The 18328-nt window shown below is 45.6% G+C and overlaps 1 protein-coding gene across 1 annotated transcript in view; it reads right to left on the bottom strand.

Annotated features, from left to right (window-relative positions):
- Positions 1–18328, bottom strand: part of PRKN (parkin RBR E3 ubiquitin protein ligase) — a 1301937-nt gene that overhangs the window by 185318 nt on the left and 1098291 nt on the right. The window contains exon 8 of the mRNA XM_028103346.2: positions 6724–6785. Coding sequence (XP_027959147.1) covers positions 6724–6785 — 62 coding nt within the window. The remainder of the gene's footprint in view (positions 1–6723; positions 6786–18328) is intronic.

Here is an 18328-nt window from a genome sequence, read left to right as displayed (position 1 = left end):
AAAAAAAAAACCCCACAACACTTGTTAAATTCTCAGTAACCTTAATTGTATTTTTCCTCATTTGCAGGTAGTTAGCCCGTGGGGGAGTTGGTGACAGCCTCTGTGGGCGTGCCTGCCACATTGCTGTTTGTAGTCTCTGTTCTGTTGCTAATAATGTTTTCTTTATCCCCGGACATCTGTCATCGACTGATGGAGTAAATTGGCTAGAGAAAGGGCTGGACCTTGTTCACTGCATAGAAAAAACAATCATTAGGATGGCTTGAAATCAGATGTAAGGAGAAAACAGATCAAACACCACCTGCAATGTAATTGGGGCAATAGACCGTACCCTGGATTGCAACTTCGGAGGTTTTCTTCTTTTTAAAAAATTTTTAAATTTATTTTATTTTTTCAAAGTAATCTCTATGCCCAACGTGAGGCTCAAACTCATGACCCCCAGATCAAGATTCGAGCATGCCCCACCGCCTGAGCCAGCCTGGTGCCCTGAAGTTTTTGCTTTTTCAGATGTTCCTGATGACATGATGAACATCCAGTGGTTGTGCAATCTTCCGGAAAGGAGGTCAAAACCAATTGGCTGCTTCATCCCTTGTCTTTTCTGTGGCCGTGGCAGTGCCCCCAGGAGGGCGAGGCTATTAAGGTGGGCTCCCTCGAACTGTTTTCCTCACAGGAGTGACTCCAGAGACTTCTGGAGGTTTTGCAAACAGGACCACTAAGCACATGCTGTTGACAGGGCAGTCAGCACAGGGCAGGGGGGCCCTTGGATACATGTTATTTATCCTTTACTACAGTCCCTGAGAAGTGGTTTTGATCAGTACTTCTGCTGGCCTCCAAACTCAAGCGCCTCACCTTCAGAGGAAGGGGATTTTTCTCTGACTTCCTCGAGAGGCACCGTGGTGCTCATCATCTCCCCTCCCCCTCTCTGTCTCTTCCTGGGCTTTCATTTCCTCAAACACATTTCCAAATGTGGGGGCTCCTTAGGGTTCACATGGTTCCTTGTCTTTTATCTCCATTTGGCAATTGCCATGGATTTAAAATACCATCTGCCCAGGGTGCCTGGCTGGCTCAGTTGGAAGAGCATGTGATTCTTAATCTTAGGGTCATGAGCACAAGCCCCACGTTGGGTGTAGAAATTACTTAAATAAATAGACTTAAAAAAATACAATACTGCCCGCATGCCAGAGACCCCACATTTATCTCTCCATCTCTGACCCCTGACCTCCATCTCCTCTGAACTCCAAAACACACACCCAAATCCCAGCTTGCCTCCTCCTCAATGCCTTAGGCCTATCACATCTGCTCAGAGTTGAGCCCCGGATTCCTCACCTTCCTACCATCTTACACAGCTCAGTAGGATAAAACTGTAGGACTCCTTCATGTCCCTGACCCACAGCTAATCAATCCCTGAGACCTTTCATCCGACCTCTGAATATGCACTTCTTTCTCTTTCCTCTGCCAACTGTCTTGATCCAGACCCTGTCCATATTGGACCAAGACTGACATTCTTGAAATGTAATTTGGTTAATGCCCGCCCCCTCCTTAAACTTTCAAGAATTTTCCATTGAAAATAGAATGAAATACGAATCTTGACCATGGCCTACATGGTGTGGATGATCTTCATCTTTCATCACTACCCCTCTTGCTCATTATCTTCCGGCCACATTGCTTTTATTTAGTGGCCTGAATAGGACAATCTCTTCACCTCTTGGGGGGGGGTCACTGAACATACACTTCCCTCTGTTTCGAGTGTTCTTCTATCCCATACTGAGATCCCAGCTCAGTGAACAGTGGTGCCTTTTCAACCTTTATGGTTCACGGTTCCTTAGCTCCTTATCTAAATTAGGTTAAATCTCAATCACTGTTTTCTTTTTAGCATTTACCATGATTTGTTCTTGTGATTTCCTTGTTTACCATTGTATCTAACACTAGCACAGTAATAGTACAAAAAAGGTATTCACAAAATGTTTGTTGAATAAATGAATTTTGTTTCCTTAAAATTGATTGAAATTGGGGTGGGGGAAGCTGGTATAAGTGCAGGTATTTTTGAAACGCAGTTCTTCTGAAGGCTCTCACAGCCCTATGGACTGATGACAGATATCACTCCTGGTGGGTTGTTTTTTTTCTTTTAAGGCTCACCTTGAACTTTGGGGTCGCTTATGTCCTACTATGTGATAACATCTTTGCCAAGTAGTTTGGACTTGGGGGCATGAAAGGTGCTTTATGAACGTGAATTATAAATACAAGTCACGGGGCCAAGAAGCTAAAGTAAATGGGTTATATGTTAAATTCCAAGGAGTTTTAATTGTATTTTTATTTTAGGAAGGTAAATTATTTATAGTGTGTAATGATTTATTTTTAATCTAGATCTCAAAACTCAAGTGCTTATTGGGGACCGATGAAAATGGAAAGGGATCACATATGAAGAAATTAGATGACCGATAAGCATCTCCACCATCCAGCAGTGGATTCAGTAATTAACCAGTATCTGCATTCATCTTATCAGTTCACTTTTAGGTGCACATCACACTTACTTCATTGCCTACCTTGTTGCAACTAGTTCAATCTACTGATTGAGTATAAATAATGTATATAGTATTTAAATCAGAAACATTTTAGTGTAGCACTTACTATTTGCACGTCACTTTGCAATTCTATTTATTTCCAAAAATTCTAAGAGATGGCTGACCATTCCTCTTCCTTTTCTACAAATGGAAAAGCCACATCAGCGAGGGACTGAAATGATGTGTCCAAGGGCACTTGTAACACATATTAATATAAAATTTCATTTTGTCAAGTGATAAAAGTTGCCTCCAGCATCCAGAGAGAGCCTGCACGTTTCATCAGCTCCCGGAGAGGGAGCGGCCACCCTACCCCAACCCGCAGGAGCGGTGGGGCTGGACCGCTCGGCTTTCTCTCCAGAGCCTCAGGACCATCTGCCCTGAGGCCACCAGCTTCTGTCATGTGTCATCAGGATAGAAGTGTCCCAGGCTGACACATCTGATTTATATCAGTCCCCAAAGCAGTCCCTGGCTCCCCTGTCATTCTCCAGTCTGACTCCCACCCCCACACGTGGCTCGGTGTACCCCTTTGCCCTTCTTTGTCCTTGAGCTTTCCCAACTCCCACCCCTGTGACTTCAATCCATTCCCAGGGTCCTTCCCCCCTTCTTCCCTCCCTGAAACTGGCTCCTGCCCTGGGACACCACTTCCTCGGCCGCTCCCTCACATGTTTTCTGCACACTTCATACTACCAAGCATTGCTCCACAATGCTCCAAGTCTGGGGACAGTTCTCTTCTCTCCTGAAACCAATCCTCTAGCCTCGAATTTCGAACTCTCAGGCTCCACTGGGTGCTCTTTCTCCATCTGCAGGCAGCTCCTGAGCCCCACCTCCCTCTCCCCAGTCTCTGCCCCCACTCTCTCCCTGCTCCCTCCTGACGGCATTTCTGGAAGCTTCAGCTTGGGACAACAGAACTCTCTCCAAGTTGGCTCTGGTGGTAATTCTGGAGGGTTTCAATGTCCACATGGGCCACACTTCTGACACCCTGGCTTCCTGAGTCCGTGACCTCAACCTCTGCAGTCAACTTCTCCTCTGTCCTAACTCAGCCATCAGCACCCCCAGCCCCCCCCGGCCCCACCGCTGCCAGTCCCTGCGTGCCTGCACAATCTCCATGTCAAGGATCCCACTCTTCAGGCAACATCTGCTTTTCCAGCTAAACCTTGCTAGTCCTTAAATTCCCAAAACCCTTTGGACCCACTGGGGCCTGGAGCCAACCGACCAACTACCCTTCCCATCCCAGTCCCTTCTCAGCCCACCTCTCTGCTCGCCTAGCTGAAAACCCAACTCCAAGTTGAACCCAACTCTCTGTTTTCTGCACCTGTGCCTACACAGCTGAATGGGACAGAAAGACACCAGGCTCATGGATCTCACTCCAAACTCATCCCTTTCCCAACTTCATTACTCCCTACCCTCCTAAATGGCGATTTCACTATCCTTTCATCTCCCTGGAAGGCTCTACCCCCATGTGTGCTCTCAGCTGCCAACTGTCCCTCCCGTCTCACCGAGAAAGGAGGGACAGCAGCAGCAACCAGCCTGCATATTTAGCTGTCCCCTCTGCCACCAGGCTGAGCTGTCCCTACTCGTGTCTCAGGTAGAGACTCGACTCGGCAGCTGTGAGCCGGGACGTTGTTCCCGACGGTCTCTCCTCTCCCCTGCATCACCAACCCCCTACTCCTCTACAGAGCCACTCCCATTGGCCCATCGACATGCCTCAGCTTTCCCTGTAAAAAAAGAAAAGGATCTTGATTCCACATTCCCTCACCCCAGCTGCCTCATTCTTGGCTTTCCTTTACAGCTGAATTCCTCAAAAAAGAAGTCACCAGTATTTGCTCTCTCCCATTCCTCTTCCTTCTTTGCACATGAACCCAATTCAAGCAGGCTCTCAGCCCTGCCATCCCCTGGTCAAGGCCACCAAGGACCTCCAAGTTTCGAAGTCCAATGTTCATTTCTCAGCCGGCTCCTGCTTGGTCTCATGGAGCATGGATGATCAGCCTTCCTTCCTAGAAATGCTTCCTGCCTTTGGCTTCCAGTGCACACTCTCCTGGATTTCTTCCCCCCTTACTCCAACCACACCTCGTATTTTATAATGCTTTTTACGTGAAATGAGCATTACAGAGGGTCATGTCAGAACTTCTGTACTCGCTTTATTCTCTATCCGGAAAGCTCCTTTTCCAGATGTCACCAGGATGCTTTCCTGCACTCTCTTCAGGTCCTCACTCACAAATCACCTGCTCAGTGAGGTTCTTCCTGACCGCCTTAGAGAAAATTCACCTCTTCCCTCTGCTACCACTACCCCCTTTTTGGCTTTATTTTTCTCCACGGCCGTAACAACCACCTAGCATAATGTATATTGAACATGTCTGTGTGTATACAGCATAACGGTTTTCCACTGATGGGTATTCCTTTTTCACTCCTATATCCTGATAACCGAGAATGGCATATAGCACCTGAGGAGGTACACAGTGAGTATCTGCTGAATGAAAGGAAAGAAGGAAGGAAGGAAGGAAAAGTGTTTTTTTTTTTCCATGAAATAAAGATCAATATTGCTGTACACCTTGTCCCCATGTTGCACAACTAATCAGAATAATATTGATTTTGATTATGGCTTGATTAAATTTCTAGGAGAATGCAAAGTGGCCTGACTTGTATGCAAATCTAAGATGATTATAGTTGGCTTCTTTCCCTACTAATCACCAATGACTCTAACACAAATAGGGAAATAATTTGCAAATATTGGTACAAGTTAGAAGAGAAGGCTCCATTATCTGAGCAGAAATGTCAGGGCAACAATCAGTAATTCTTACTTTAAGAAATCTCTCAGGCTTTCACAGGAAAATGGCTGGGAGATGCATGTGTTTTCCTAAATAGGTATGTTTGAGGGAGTCAGTTATTAACTCTTACCTGCAATGGAGGATAACTGATTTTGCTTATATTTGAATAAACACTTATGTCTGCTGAATTCTGGGAATAGGCAGTATGAAAACACAAAGGAGACATTCTGCAACCTGTTAAATCAAGGAACTGGAAATAATTCTAGTTTTTTATCCTCCCCCAATTAGCTCCTTTCTGTTTTTAATCTAACATTGGACACAGGCGTCCAACTTTGCAACATACACATACCAAAGAAAAACACCCTCACCATGAACTCATTGACAAAACTCATCTCCCTTTGCACGTTCCCTGGTCAGACGTGACAAAGATGACCTTTGGGGGTAAAAACCAGTAAGAGAGGGTGAGGTAGGTCATGCCCCATGTCATCAACTATTTGGTGTGAGTATTTCAAGAATAATTTGACATCAAGATTTCACAAAATACTATGGAAGCTGTAATTCTATACAAAGATTAAGAAATGTATTTGTACACAGGCAAAGTGCGCGTGCGTGCGTGCGTGTGTGTGTAATTCGGCACCCTGAATTATTTACTTAGCACATCTCTTTAAAACCTGACATGTCACCGAGCACCACAGTATTGAAGTAATCTACTTTTTTAAAAAAAGATTTTATTTTTATTTATTTGACAGAGACAGAGAATGCGAGAGAGGGAACAGAAGCAGGGGGAGTGGGAGAGGGAGAAGCAGGCTCCCTGCCGAGCAGGGAGCCTGATGCGGGGCTCGATCCCAGGACCCTGGGATCATGACCTGAGCTGAAGGCAGACGCTTAACGACTGAGCCACCCAGCACCCCTGAAGTAATCTACTTTTAATGGGCCAGGCTTTGTATGTATATAAGTCACACGTTTGTATCCATAGAGAAAGCAGTTGCAGTGAGATATGGAGAAGGTGCACACCGTGCAAAGTTCTGGTGAGAGGGGCTGGTGCCCTCACACGCAGACATCACGTCAGGGCCGTCTGTGGCTCCTGGTCTCTTACCCATCATGCGTCCGGACACTAACTTGTTGGCTCTCCTGCCCCCCATGTTGTCCCTGCTTACCGCCAGCATCCTGAGATGAAATGCTCCGGCAGATAGCAGATGTACCAATTAACAACTTGTCAGGTCTGATGGATAGAAGAGGAAAAGAGCGTCCTCACACATATCTGCAGTGTGGCTTTCTTCCCCGTTTTAGGGCGCCAAGGGTCAGGAGACACACTCTGCCTCCCTGGAGAGAGCCCAAACTGTCTCATTAGTGTCTGTCTTTCACGACACGCTGGCACTGCCTTTGAGAGGCCCACTCACCTGCTCTTCTCCAAGAATCCTGAAGTGATGGAGCTCTTTAATCAAGGAGTTGGGGCAGCCAGCTGTTGGAGAACAGAATGAATCACAAACACGTTATTCCCATTCGGTGCGGTAATGGGTTCTTACGTGCACATATGACTAGCAGCGTCCAGTGTTGGGGGGGACGCAGATCCCCACCCGCACAACACATTCTAAGCAACCACACAAAGGCCACACCTCGGAGGGCACTATAGCTGCCATCTGGTCCCCCACGGTGACACTGGGAAGGAGCAGGTGAGCGCAGCCAAGCCTTTTCTCCCTCCTGATGGTGACCCGGCCTTTGTGGGCCTTTAGGCCACCATGTCATTTCTCCCCAGCATGTCATTTGTCCCTCATAGAGAGCCAGGGTTCTGTGGGGCTGGAGTGGGAGAGTTGGTGAGTATAGGCTCACTGTGCTTATTTACCACATCCTGTTTCCTCGCTCTGGCGGGGGGCGGGGGGGGCGCGTGCTGCACACAGAGAACTAAGAAGGAAGATGGGGCAGCTGGATACCGCATCTTCACAGGATTTGGTTGTAGTTTAGAACTTTGCCTGGTTCTTCCAGGAGGCTCTGTCAAGGCCAGAGGGATTCTATCTTTCAGTTTGGAAAGGGGCTCTTATGGAAAGGACCTGGGAAGAAAGCCAGGATAGTCAGGGTGCCCATGACCTTCCTCCGTTCTACCCGGTTGGTAAGAGCCTCTTCAGGCTTTCCCATTTTCTTTCTCCAGTTGTAAACAGAAATAAGTAAATAAATTATATGTATGCATGCCAGTACATGTTTAGTCGTCATTTAATTATGTTCCATCCCTGTCCTTTTAACTGAATAATTGTACGTATTAGTTTGTAGTCATTTATGATATTAACTCCAGTAACAAAAATTGATATAAAAGCTCACTTCTTAGATACAATCTATGGATTACATAATCTGTTGAAGCTTCTACTAAGGAATTGGGTTGTATGCAAAATACACCAAAGCAATCACTGTGCTGTTGTTCATGTTACTCAGCCTTGTGATGTAAGAATAATGGAAAGTACCGAGGACGTGGACGTCTATCTGGGGAGGGCAGGCTGAGGAAGGAGGGAGTTGTCATCTTCACGGAGGTGAAGGAGTTATCCTTTGCAAGAGAGATTAGATTTGTGTCTTACTCTAGAAGGTAGGATTAAAACTAAGAGGCAAAAATGACAGCAGTAGACTTTGGTTCAAAAGAAAGAAATTTCTAACTTAAAAATGGAATACATTGCCTGATGAGCTAGTAACTGTAGGTTTTCAGACACAGGCTAAATGACTATTTCTGCAGGATATTGTAGAGATGAATTTGACGGGGTCTGTTGCAATTCAGAAATTCTGTGGTCATGTAAAATGCTGAAGCATGGTTTTGCTGTTTGATGTTATATTTGACACTGTCCTTGATATTATAACATTTCATACCTTGCGAGAGTGGTTTACAAATGCTTACCAAAGTAGTACAAAAGAGTTTTAAAAATATAAACAAAATCTAAACAGGCGATGTCACCATCTGACCGTAGACCAAGAAAATAAATGAAAATCCTGAGATGAATATTTTGGTGGAAAACACAGTATGTTAATTGCCTCTGGCACGTCCAATGTTATAAAGAAAGGAAGCTAGATCCTTGACATTAGAACCGTGTTTGTCCAACTGGATGCCACGGACATGCGGTCTGAAGGTTCTTTTTGAGATGTTCATATCAGAATTGCTATTCTGATAATTATCTAAACAATTAGGAGAAGTCATGCTGGATCATTCGGTTAGCCACAGTTCAACTAAGAACTACGGTGGAAGTTCAGCCTCATCTTGGTGCTAGAATTTTAGATCATCTTGGGAAGAAGAGGTTCTGTGAAACCCATAAGGAAAGAGCCGAGGCAGAATTCCAGGGGTGCATTTCCAACGAGCGGGGGGCCCGCGGACTGGCACCAAGTGTAGGAGGTTCACGTGGGAGAGGCACCATGGGTGCAGCGATGTGGGCACGCACAGTTCAGGGGAACCTGGCCAACCAGCCCGGGCCTTGGTTGCATCCCAGGCAACAATTTAGTTTCAGCAAAATGCCAGCATCTGCGATATGAAATTCACAGAAGTTAACTGGAATGCTTTTGGTTTTGGTCTTTTATTTATATTTAATTTACTGATTTTCATTTGGGCCTTCCAGTTGTATAAGCATAAAATGTTTATGTCTAAATTTATATCTAGACAGATTTAAGAGATTTTTTTTTTGTGAAATAGTTTTATTCAACCTTATTAGTTTTAGAGGATTTTTTTAAAACGTTGCCCTTCACATCCCTGAAATTTGAGAAAAACTGATTTGACTTACTTTAATGCCAGATAAAATAAGAACCAGAATTTAAAATTAGCCTGTCTTCAGGATTTGTATTCTAACATTCTCCTAAGGTTCAAGGGTTGATGTCAATGAGAGTTCCAATATAAACATCTTTCACAGAAGACTAGATAATTACCTGGCACACCTGGTAGGTGGCATAAAATATAATAGACAAGGACAGATATGGCATTAGTTAAAAGGGAAGACGTGTGAGGGGGTCAAGATATTTAAGAGACCACGGGAGGGGCGCCTGTAACTGCGCTTGCCACAGGAACATCAGCGCGGGAAATGGACAGACGCGAACTTCGTGTGAGGGCGAGTTTCAAAATCACAAAACTAGAAACACAAGACACACATGGAATTCAGTAGTGTGAGGAGGAGGGGTGGAGGCACCGGGAGGAAGGAAGAGCCTGGCATAGGAGGACTACATGGAGAGTGTTGTTAATGGTGGAGCTACACTCTTGCTTTCTCCAAATTCCTCACTCAGAGCCTCCACGCGCATGGCAATGGGTCATCTTCTGGGGCCACGGTTGTCTACTTGGACCAGTCAAATCCTCACGGTGCCCAGCGTCCTCTGCCTTCAGGTTCCCGAGGGGAGATCTTTTCTCAAGATGACAGAGAAAAGTCTCCTATTAAAATGTGCCTGTGGTGGCGAGCCTGGGTGGCAGACTCCGTTGAGTCTCCCGCTCTTGGTTTCGGCTCAGGTCATGATGTCAGGGTCGTGGGATAGAGCCCTGCGACGGGCTCCCTGCTCAGTGTGGAGTCCGCTTGAGATTCTCTCTCTCCCTCTCCCCCTGCCTCTCCTGCCCGTGTTCTCAGTCTCTCTCCAATAAATAAATAAATATCTAGTGTATCCTGCCATTTGCACTTGCCGTTCCTCTCTCCGGAGAGCTCTTGGCCCCGACATCTGCATGGAGGGCTCCTCCTTCGAGTCTTTTGTCAAACGTCACCCTCTCAGTGAGAGTGTTTGGGGCGGCCCTGTGTGAAACTGCAGCCTGTTTTCACCCCCACGCCCTCCTCACACTGTATTTTCTCCAGAGTGAAATCATCTTCGAATGTACCCTACACTTCATGTCCTTTATTTTCTGTCACCTGCTGCTGAGATGCGAAGGTGACAAGTGTAGGGATGGGTGGCTGTCTTGTCATCATGGTACCAGCCATGCCCACAGTGGATGAGTCCCCTGCCATGTGCTCACGGTCACCCAGCAGGGCAACGGTGGCACCTGCGAGGGGCTCCTGCTCTACCCTCCCCTCTTCTCCTCCCAGAGGCCTCTGCTCCGACCTCCAGCCATGAAGGTGCTTTGCTTATTGCTTATTGGTGAAGTGGCCTTTTCTGACCTCTCACCTCTCATGTTCTCCAGCACTCTGCACCTGCTTTTCCTTCTCTGGGTCCGCCCTAGCCAGTCACTGCTAGTGCAGCAAGCGAGGCTAGAAGTCTAGCAGAAATCATGCCATCTACCCGACGCAGTGTCCCTGCTGAGCGCGGTGTGCGGTGCTGCTTTGGGGCCCTCTCCTGGTCAGGCCCCTGGCTGTGGCTGGCCCTTCACATTTTTTTGGCTAGCACCTCTCTCACCACCCCTGGGGACTCTCCAAACCATCGCCGTCCTTCTTAATTAACCTCTATCGCAGTAAGATTTCACGTGACACAGGTGTAGAGCTCTTGTGAACGTGGAGGTGAGGCCCCCCGCGCCCCGCAAGGAAGGACCATGGCCGAGCTGTCGCAGGACGGTGACAGAGCTGGGCCCTCAGCTGCAGACGGCTGCCTCATCGGAGGTCATGCGTTCCAGGGACCCCAACCTGCTGCCCAGGACAGGGAGGGGGACCGCTTAGCCACCATGGGCTGCCTTTGCTCCCAGGCTCTGTCAGGCCCGAATGACAGTGTGACTCCTTACTCCGCCCGATCTGCCCCTCCCCCCTTTCCCAGGTGCCATCCCAATAAACACCAGTAGTCTACCCCCTGCCTCGGACTTGGCTTCCAGAGAACGCAGCTGGTAGCTTTCAAGTGCACCAATCCTGAATTTCACATCCCCTCCCAATCAGATCCCCCGTATCTATCCCTCTCTACTTTTCCGGACTAGAAGGGGAAAGGGCGTCTCTTTCTCAAAACAGGGCTCACTCTTCATCCACCACACCCTGTCCCCACTCGGCCCCTAGCAGGCCCAACTCACCACCCACTCACTCTCCTCATGCTCTGCCGCTCTGCGCCATGTTCACTTCAAACCAAGGAAGGATTCAAGTCTTCCCTTCAAATATTCAGCAAAAATCCAGCCTCGAGCATAGAGTTAGCACCTTCTCTTCCTTTCTCCTTTCCTCCAATTGTCTCTGAGGAAAAGCCTTCAGCCATCGTCACCACTTGAAAATAGTGACTGGAGATAGGGATTCCAGAAGGGAAATACCAAAACTGGGGGTTTCATGCCTTATAAAAAAGTTTCTGCAGTCACGGCCTGGATGGAAGCTCTAGTTCCATGTTAACTAGCTGGCTCTGTGCTCCTGGATAAATTGGTTACTCCCACCGCCAAGTTCCTTTACCAAGAATAATCCCCATCTCTATCTCCAACAGCAGTTTTGAATGTGTGTGAAAGGAACACGGGATGACCAAAAGATTAGGAAGTGAATGTATTGCTAATGATTTTCACGGCGTTTCCACGTCCGATGATGCCTGCTCATACTTCTTGTAAAAATTTCCTGTATTTAAAAGGGAAGCGGCTACTTGAAACGATTGCTACGTGATCTACTGTCTAAAGAAATAAAGGTCAAGACTTCTTTTTTTGACTCTGATGTGTGAACGTCTTGGGAGTTATGACCCCCATCCTCACAGTAAAAGGAAAATCTGGGCCAACTGAAAACTAGCAACTTTTCTTAGACCCATCAGGGAACTGATGTCACCCTGAAATCTTGAGAGGCAGCCAAATCCAGCCAGTGAGAGCTAGACCTGCCGACGTGGAGCGCAAGCCACTGGAACCGCAAAGCGGTGGGCACCTTCCAATGGCCATTTCAAGGAACTGCAGATTACAAGGCAGAGGTTGTCGGCGGGGTCAAAGAACAGACAGAAAGAGACATGAAGGTTAGATGCTGAGCCATTTCCCTTATCAGAAGAAATTCCGTAATATGTTGGCTTTAGCAGGTGACTGACCAAGTAAAAGTCCCAAAAGTCTCAGATGGCGGGTTTCGCAGTTGATGGGGTGGGGACCCTATCACTTTCTCTAGTCTTGGCAGATCAGAAGGTAAAAACCACGACTTGTTTTGGGAGGGCAAATGGGAAGCTCTAACTTGCTTGGAAAACATATTAGACAATGGTTTAGGGGGAGAAACACCGAATAGAAGAAGATGCATGATGTCAGGCATTTGAATCGGTCTTTGTCGTCTTTCCTTGAGAAAGAATTGCCGAGGAAACGAACTAAGTGGCAGTGTTGCATCCAGAACGATTTTGGATGTCGCACAGAAGAAGGGGTGTCATATTGCCTGTGAAGCCTGCAAATCTAGCTGGGTTGAAAGAACAGACTAAATGGTCACACTCCTGTGAATGAAGACCGTGTCTGAAATCAAGAATGCGTGAGGTGTGGGCGTGCATATCGGGATGCGGGGTCCTTCCTGAACTGTTTGGAGGAGAGCAACTGGTGTCCAGACAAGAGGTATTTCCCTGGCTGCCTCTGCCCTATGATCGCCCTATGCCGCCCCCCGCCCCCCCCCTCCACCACGGGCGGATCCTACAGTCTCTTTACCCCACGTGCGGGGGTGGGGGTGGAGGCACTCTCAGTCCCAGCCTGTCCCCCTTCCTTCCGCTCCCATGTCTCTGGCCCGGGAGGAAATGAGAAGTAACGATGAAGGAAGGCCAGGAGAAGGAAGTGAAGTGCCTGTTCATCTCCACCACTACTAGCTGTGCCATCGTGGGCCAAAGATACCGCATCAGCCCTAAAGCCTTCACTTGCTACTTGTAAAAACGGGAGTAAGAATGTTTAACTTAACGGGGTTGCTGTCAACAATGTGTGTGGGTATCTCCGTGTTTGTGTGTGTATATATATATCACCTAGGAGAGTTCCTTGTACGGGGTGGGCTCTTAGGGAATGGTAGATGCTATTTTGAGAGTCTCTGGAGAGTGGGGGCGCTTAGTGTGTCACACTGTGCTTGAGATGGTTGTTCTGCTGTCCTCCCAGAAAATCCTTGTTGCCTGAACCCTCGATATTTAGAGGCCAATTTTGCTAGAGCTGCCCAGGATCCAATGACATATTTGGGATTATTAGGACAATATGCTGAAAAACAATAGATTATCAAGTATGTATATGTGTGTGTTTATAAAGTACATGTATATATACACACATATATATGTTCACATGATCATTCATGCCTAGAAAAGCATGGTTAGTATACATTTAAGGCTTTAAGTTTGTTGCCTTTTATTAATTCATTTATTCATTTACTCACCCCAATAACCTCAAGTGATTAATAAGCAATTTGATATTTTTATTTGATATCAGAAAACCTGATGACATGTTTTTACCTTTGAACTTGGTGGAAGGTTATTTTTTATCTCACTGGTCATTTCGAATTGCATCCTTTACATATCTATATTTACAAAGTGAATGAATAGAGGCAGGAGAAATAACTGAAGCCCCCGATCTCCAGGCATATCCAATTATGTCAATATGCAAAAGAGAAACTGACTCAAATTTTTGACAAAAGGGACAGTTAGCACCCGTTTAATGTACCTTCTTGTTTAGCTTTCTGAGTCAGCCATAACACACAGTAAGGGCATCACTTGCGTATACAATCAACAGATGGATGATTATGGCAAACAAGCTGTGGTTTAAAAACAAATATTCCACAAAGATGTCAAAGAAGAGAACTGACGACTCATAATTCTGTTGAACCAGAGCTGATCTTTTTTGTTGTTGTTGTTGTTGCAGGAGGCGGAGGGAGCTCTTTTTTTTTACTGGTGGCTGCTTTGTAATAGGCTACTTGCCTTTTGTCACCCAGGTTGTGAGTGAAGCAAATGACAGAGCTAATTGACAATTTTACCCTGAAATTCTACCTCTAAATCCCAGACTCCATGCATTGCAAACTACTTTCTGCCCTGTCATGATGATTTAACAAAAATGACTATTAGATTTTGCATATAAAGATGCTGTAAGTTCAGAATTTCATATGCTGCATTATTTTAATCCTCAAACTTATAATAAGAGTCTGTTTGGGGGAGAAAATATGCTACCATAGAGACACCAAAAATCTACGCACAACAGCAAAACAAAAGCAACACAAAATTTTAGAAGTTAAAAGTGTTCATCGTGGACTGACTGGAAAAATTAACACAAAGCGAGAAGGACCATGGGCTTTCTTTGGTGGGAGAGCCAGTCTTTATATTCATACTGTATATCATTGTATTTTCCAAAAAAAGATAATGTGAATGAGTTGCCACACAAAGCTTCTATCAATGGCGACTAATTAAATTGAATTAAAAAGCATTTATAGGGGAGCCTGGGTGGCTTAGTCGGTTAAACGTCTGATTCTTGATTTCAGCTCAGGTCATGATCTCAGGGTTGTGAGATCAAGCCCTGTGTTAAGAATCTCTCTCTCTCTCAGGCGCCTGGGTGGCTCAGTCGGTTAAGCGACTGCCTTCAGCTCAGGTCATGATCCTGGAGTCCTGGGATCGAGTCCCGCATCGGGCTCCCTGCTCGGCGGGGAGTCTGCTTCTCCCTCTGACCCTTCTCCCCTCTCATGTGCTCTCTCTCTATCTCATTCTCTCTCTCAAATAAATAAATAAAATCTTTAAAAAAAAAAAGAATCTCTCTCTCTCCCTCTCTCTCTCTCTGCCCCTTCCACCCTCCCTCTCTTAAAAACAAACAAACAAAAAAAACCAAACCATTTTTCAGGCTCAGATGTGAGCCTATCACAATTTCTGTTGCATTTAATTATTTGTTAATATCTGCTTTTCCCACCCTGAACACAGACTCCATGAGAACAGGCACTTGCTTACAGCCTCATCTAGGACCTGGGAACTGTGTCCAGCACAAGGGTAATACTCAATAAATATGTGCTGAATGATTACATAAGATAAGGGGGAAAAGCCGTTGCCTTCTGGTTCTGACACACAAGAGCACTGGAAAACAGATGACTTTACAAGCCTGTGCAGCGTTAATTTAAGGACCTAGGAGAGAAAGTCTATTTGCCCTTGGGTCAGTTTTGTAAAATCTCAGAAGTGAATTATTTCATATTTTAAATGCAAGGTTTAATTTTTAAACACAAAATATTAACATGCCACTACTCGAGCAAGAAAGGGTTCTTTAAATGCTCCATTTCTTACTGGCCTTGTCAAAACAAAGCTAATTTCAGCGACAGTAGAGTTCTGTTATAAATGGAAGACAGAGGCCAGGTCGGCTGAGTGGGTTCAGATTGGGGCCACCTTGATGGGCAACCACTCAGACCACTGCGGAAATGTCAAAATATCTTCCCTCAGACAGCCACACAACTTCCAAATGCTATCTGATGATTTTGCTTATATCAATGACCATCCGATCTACCTCCTATATTTTACGGACTGGCATTTAATTTCTTCAATGATCAAAGATAGATTGATGTAATTCACAGTCATGTATTCAAGAATGAAATGTCTTCATTTTTAAACAATTCTTAGCTGTTACTATCCCTAGACGAACCCCTCTGTCAGTCCAGATTTTTCTTCCACAATGTTACCTACAGCTGCATTTCAGACCCTGTCTCAAGACTTCGCTCCGTGACAGAGACCAGAGGACCAGAGGATCAGCCAAAGAATTCCATTCTAATAATGAGGCATTCTTGTGGTCAAAAGGATCTTTCTAGATACTAGTTGTAGCTTTGGAGTGATAGAGGTCATATCCAATCCTTTTAAGCCTTTATTAGCCTTCTCTCTCCTGGGGCAAATATCCATTTGCCTGCAATAATCTGTAATATATATTTGAAAATTTACAGGAAGCATCCAGATGTTTATTTTCCTTCCCTCTATTCTTAGATTCGAGCTTGTAGTTGGCAATATTCCTGTTCAAATGTGGTACCAGTGAAGTCTCCTGTTTATTCACTGTTGCCACACTCACCCACATATTTGGCATCAGACCCCCGACCGGGTACTGGGGAGCCCGAGGTTGAGCTTTCGTGGTGCTTGGTTCCAAGAAGGCTTTGACAGACGTACTCTGTTTGCAAGGTCAGGCTTCTTAGATGAGAGCTCTCACCACTCCTTCATTTTACATTTGACATCACATTGGTAGATTTCCTTCCACCCTACTGATAAAGTGTTCTGGGATGCCCACTCTGAACTTGGGACCCAAGAGCTTGTCCTAGAATAGTCCCTTAACTTGTTGGCCCAGAGAAAGTGTAAAAACATGTCACTTTTTTGAATATTTAAAAGTCACAGATCGAACTAAAAAACTGTTAGAAAATATGTTTCACCCTTTTGATAAATAACACCTGTATGAAGATCTGGAAGGTGGGGATTTGGAACTCTCAGACACCCCTGGGAGGTCTGTTCCTCTCATCCCAGATTCCTGCCTCCTCAGAGGGCCTCTCACACAGCTGGCAGGTGTGGCCCACAGGCTGCATGACCCAGCCCCCACCACGAGTCACCCTGTGGCGGATGTCTTCAGGAAGACAGAGCCTGTTAAGACCTCAGGGCTGTTTGTGCAGGAAATTCTGAAGCCCCCACATATCCAGAAACCCAGGAAGGGCTTGGGTCCTGTGGGCTCTTGTGGGTTGAGGTGTGAGTGGAGGACAAGGAGGGCCCTAGGGCGGGGCCCCTCTTGCTGACAGAAGTACTTCCTGCCAATGGCCCATCCCCATCTGCCTTCTCTTTCACCGCCTTGTAGTATCTGACCTTGGGTCCACACACATTCCTTAAAACTATTCTCGCTGGACTTGGAGAGTCCCTTACCATCCTTCTCCCCACTCTTTCGCTTCTCTGTGTTCTTTGCTGCCCCTCTCCTCCTCTCCCTTCATCCAGACATGAGGTTGGTCTCCAGCCCATGGTAGTAGCCCTGTTTCTCTCTCTCCTCCAAGGTACCTGACTGCTTCGACAGGGTGCCTTCCGTCTGTCTCCAGCTGCCAGCTCGCTTGCTCCCAGGGTCAAGGGACCCCATCCAAATGAAGAAGACCCATGGTGAGCGCCCCACGCCCCCTCCGTGACTGCTTCCATGGTCAGTCGTGGTGAATCCCTGTTGGCTCTTAATGATCACATAGACCTCATAAGTGCTCACACTATTTGTTTTCTGTTGATGGCCGAAACTGATATCAAACTCATTGCTTTGCAGTTTCCTCATTTTGAAAAGTTAAAAAAAGTCCACCTCCTGAACTCTGAACTCTGTTCTTTCTTCATGGTTGTTCACAGACCCCTGGCAGTGCGTCTGAGGTTATGCATGGGTATGTTTGCAGATCTAACGGCACTTAAAATACTTGCATGTTCCTCGTTCTCTTCTCACGTTTCTTATGGAGAGGTTCCTTCTGAAACTGTCTGTTCTGTTCTTTCCAATATGGGAAAGAAACATTCTCTTTGCTCAAGGAAACAGGAAAGACCGGGATTGGGAAGCTTTTCTAACATTGTGCTGTCTTCCTCCATGACGGCCTTTCCCTGTTGTCTCGCGTCCTTCACCCAACTCTAAAAAGCCTGTTTTGTTGTCTTTGATCATTGAATTTAGAATGTTATCTCATTCTGGGCTTATTCGGATGATATGTGCACAGGTTTGTGCTTTTTCTCTTATTTTCTCTGCTATTAAACCCTCACTCATCTCTCCCACCTGCCTTCTAAAAATCTGAGCTCACCGTAAATTAAAAAAAAGTTTGGTATTGCCTGTTTGGTATTAAAAATGAATAAGGACATTTATTTTTAGAAAAGCATATGAAGCCAGAATTGAATCCTATTTTTTTAAAGGATAACTTTTAAACTGGGGTTTTTACTTTGATTAATATCTATAATCAACATTTACTTTCATTTGGTTCCATATAATAAGACCATTTTACAATCTAATTCGGAATCTCCTCAGGAAAATGCATTATAAAGTTGTGGATCATTTCCACAAAGTCACTGATAACTATTAAAAAACAAACAAACAAACAAACAAAAAACCTTTGGGGGATTAATTGAAGTACACCTTTTTTGGAAAGCTTGTGCTGAATTTCCTCAATAACCATGCTGTGAAGTTGAGGAAACTCATTTGGAAAATATATTTCCTTGAAAAGCATTAAAAGCCACATGAGTCTTCAATCACTATTTTTCCTTTTAATTTCCTGCAAATCA

This window comes from Eumetopias jubatus, unplaced genomic scaffold, assembly GCF_037043125.1.
Source record: "Eumetopias jubatus isolate StellerSeaLion01/CBP00866 unplaced genomic scaffold, mEumJub1_p1.0 scaffold_6, whole genome shotgun sequence".
NCBI lineage: Eukaryota > Metazoa > Chordata > Mammalia > Carnivora > Otariidae > Eumetopias > Eumetopias jubatus.
The sequence above is the reverse complement of the archived record's forward strand: the minus strand, read 5'-3'. Positions and strand labels throughout refer to the sequence as shown.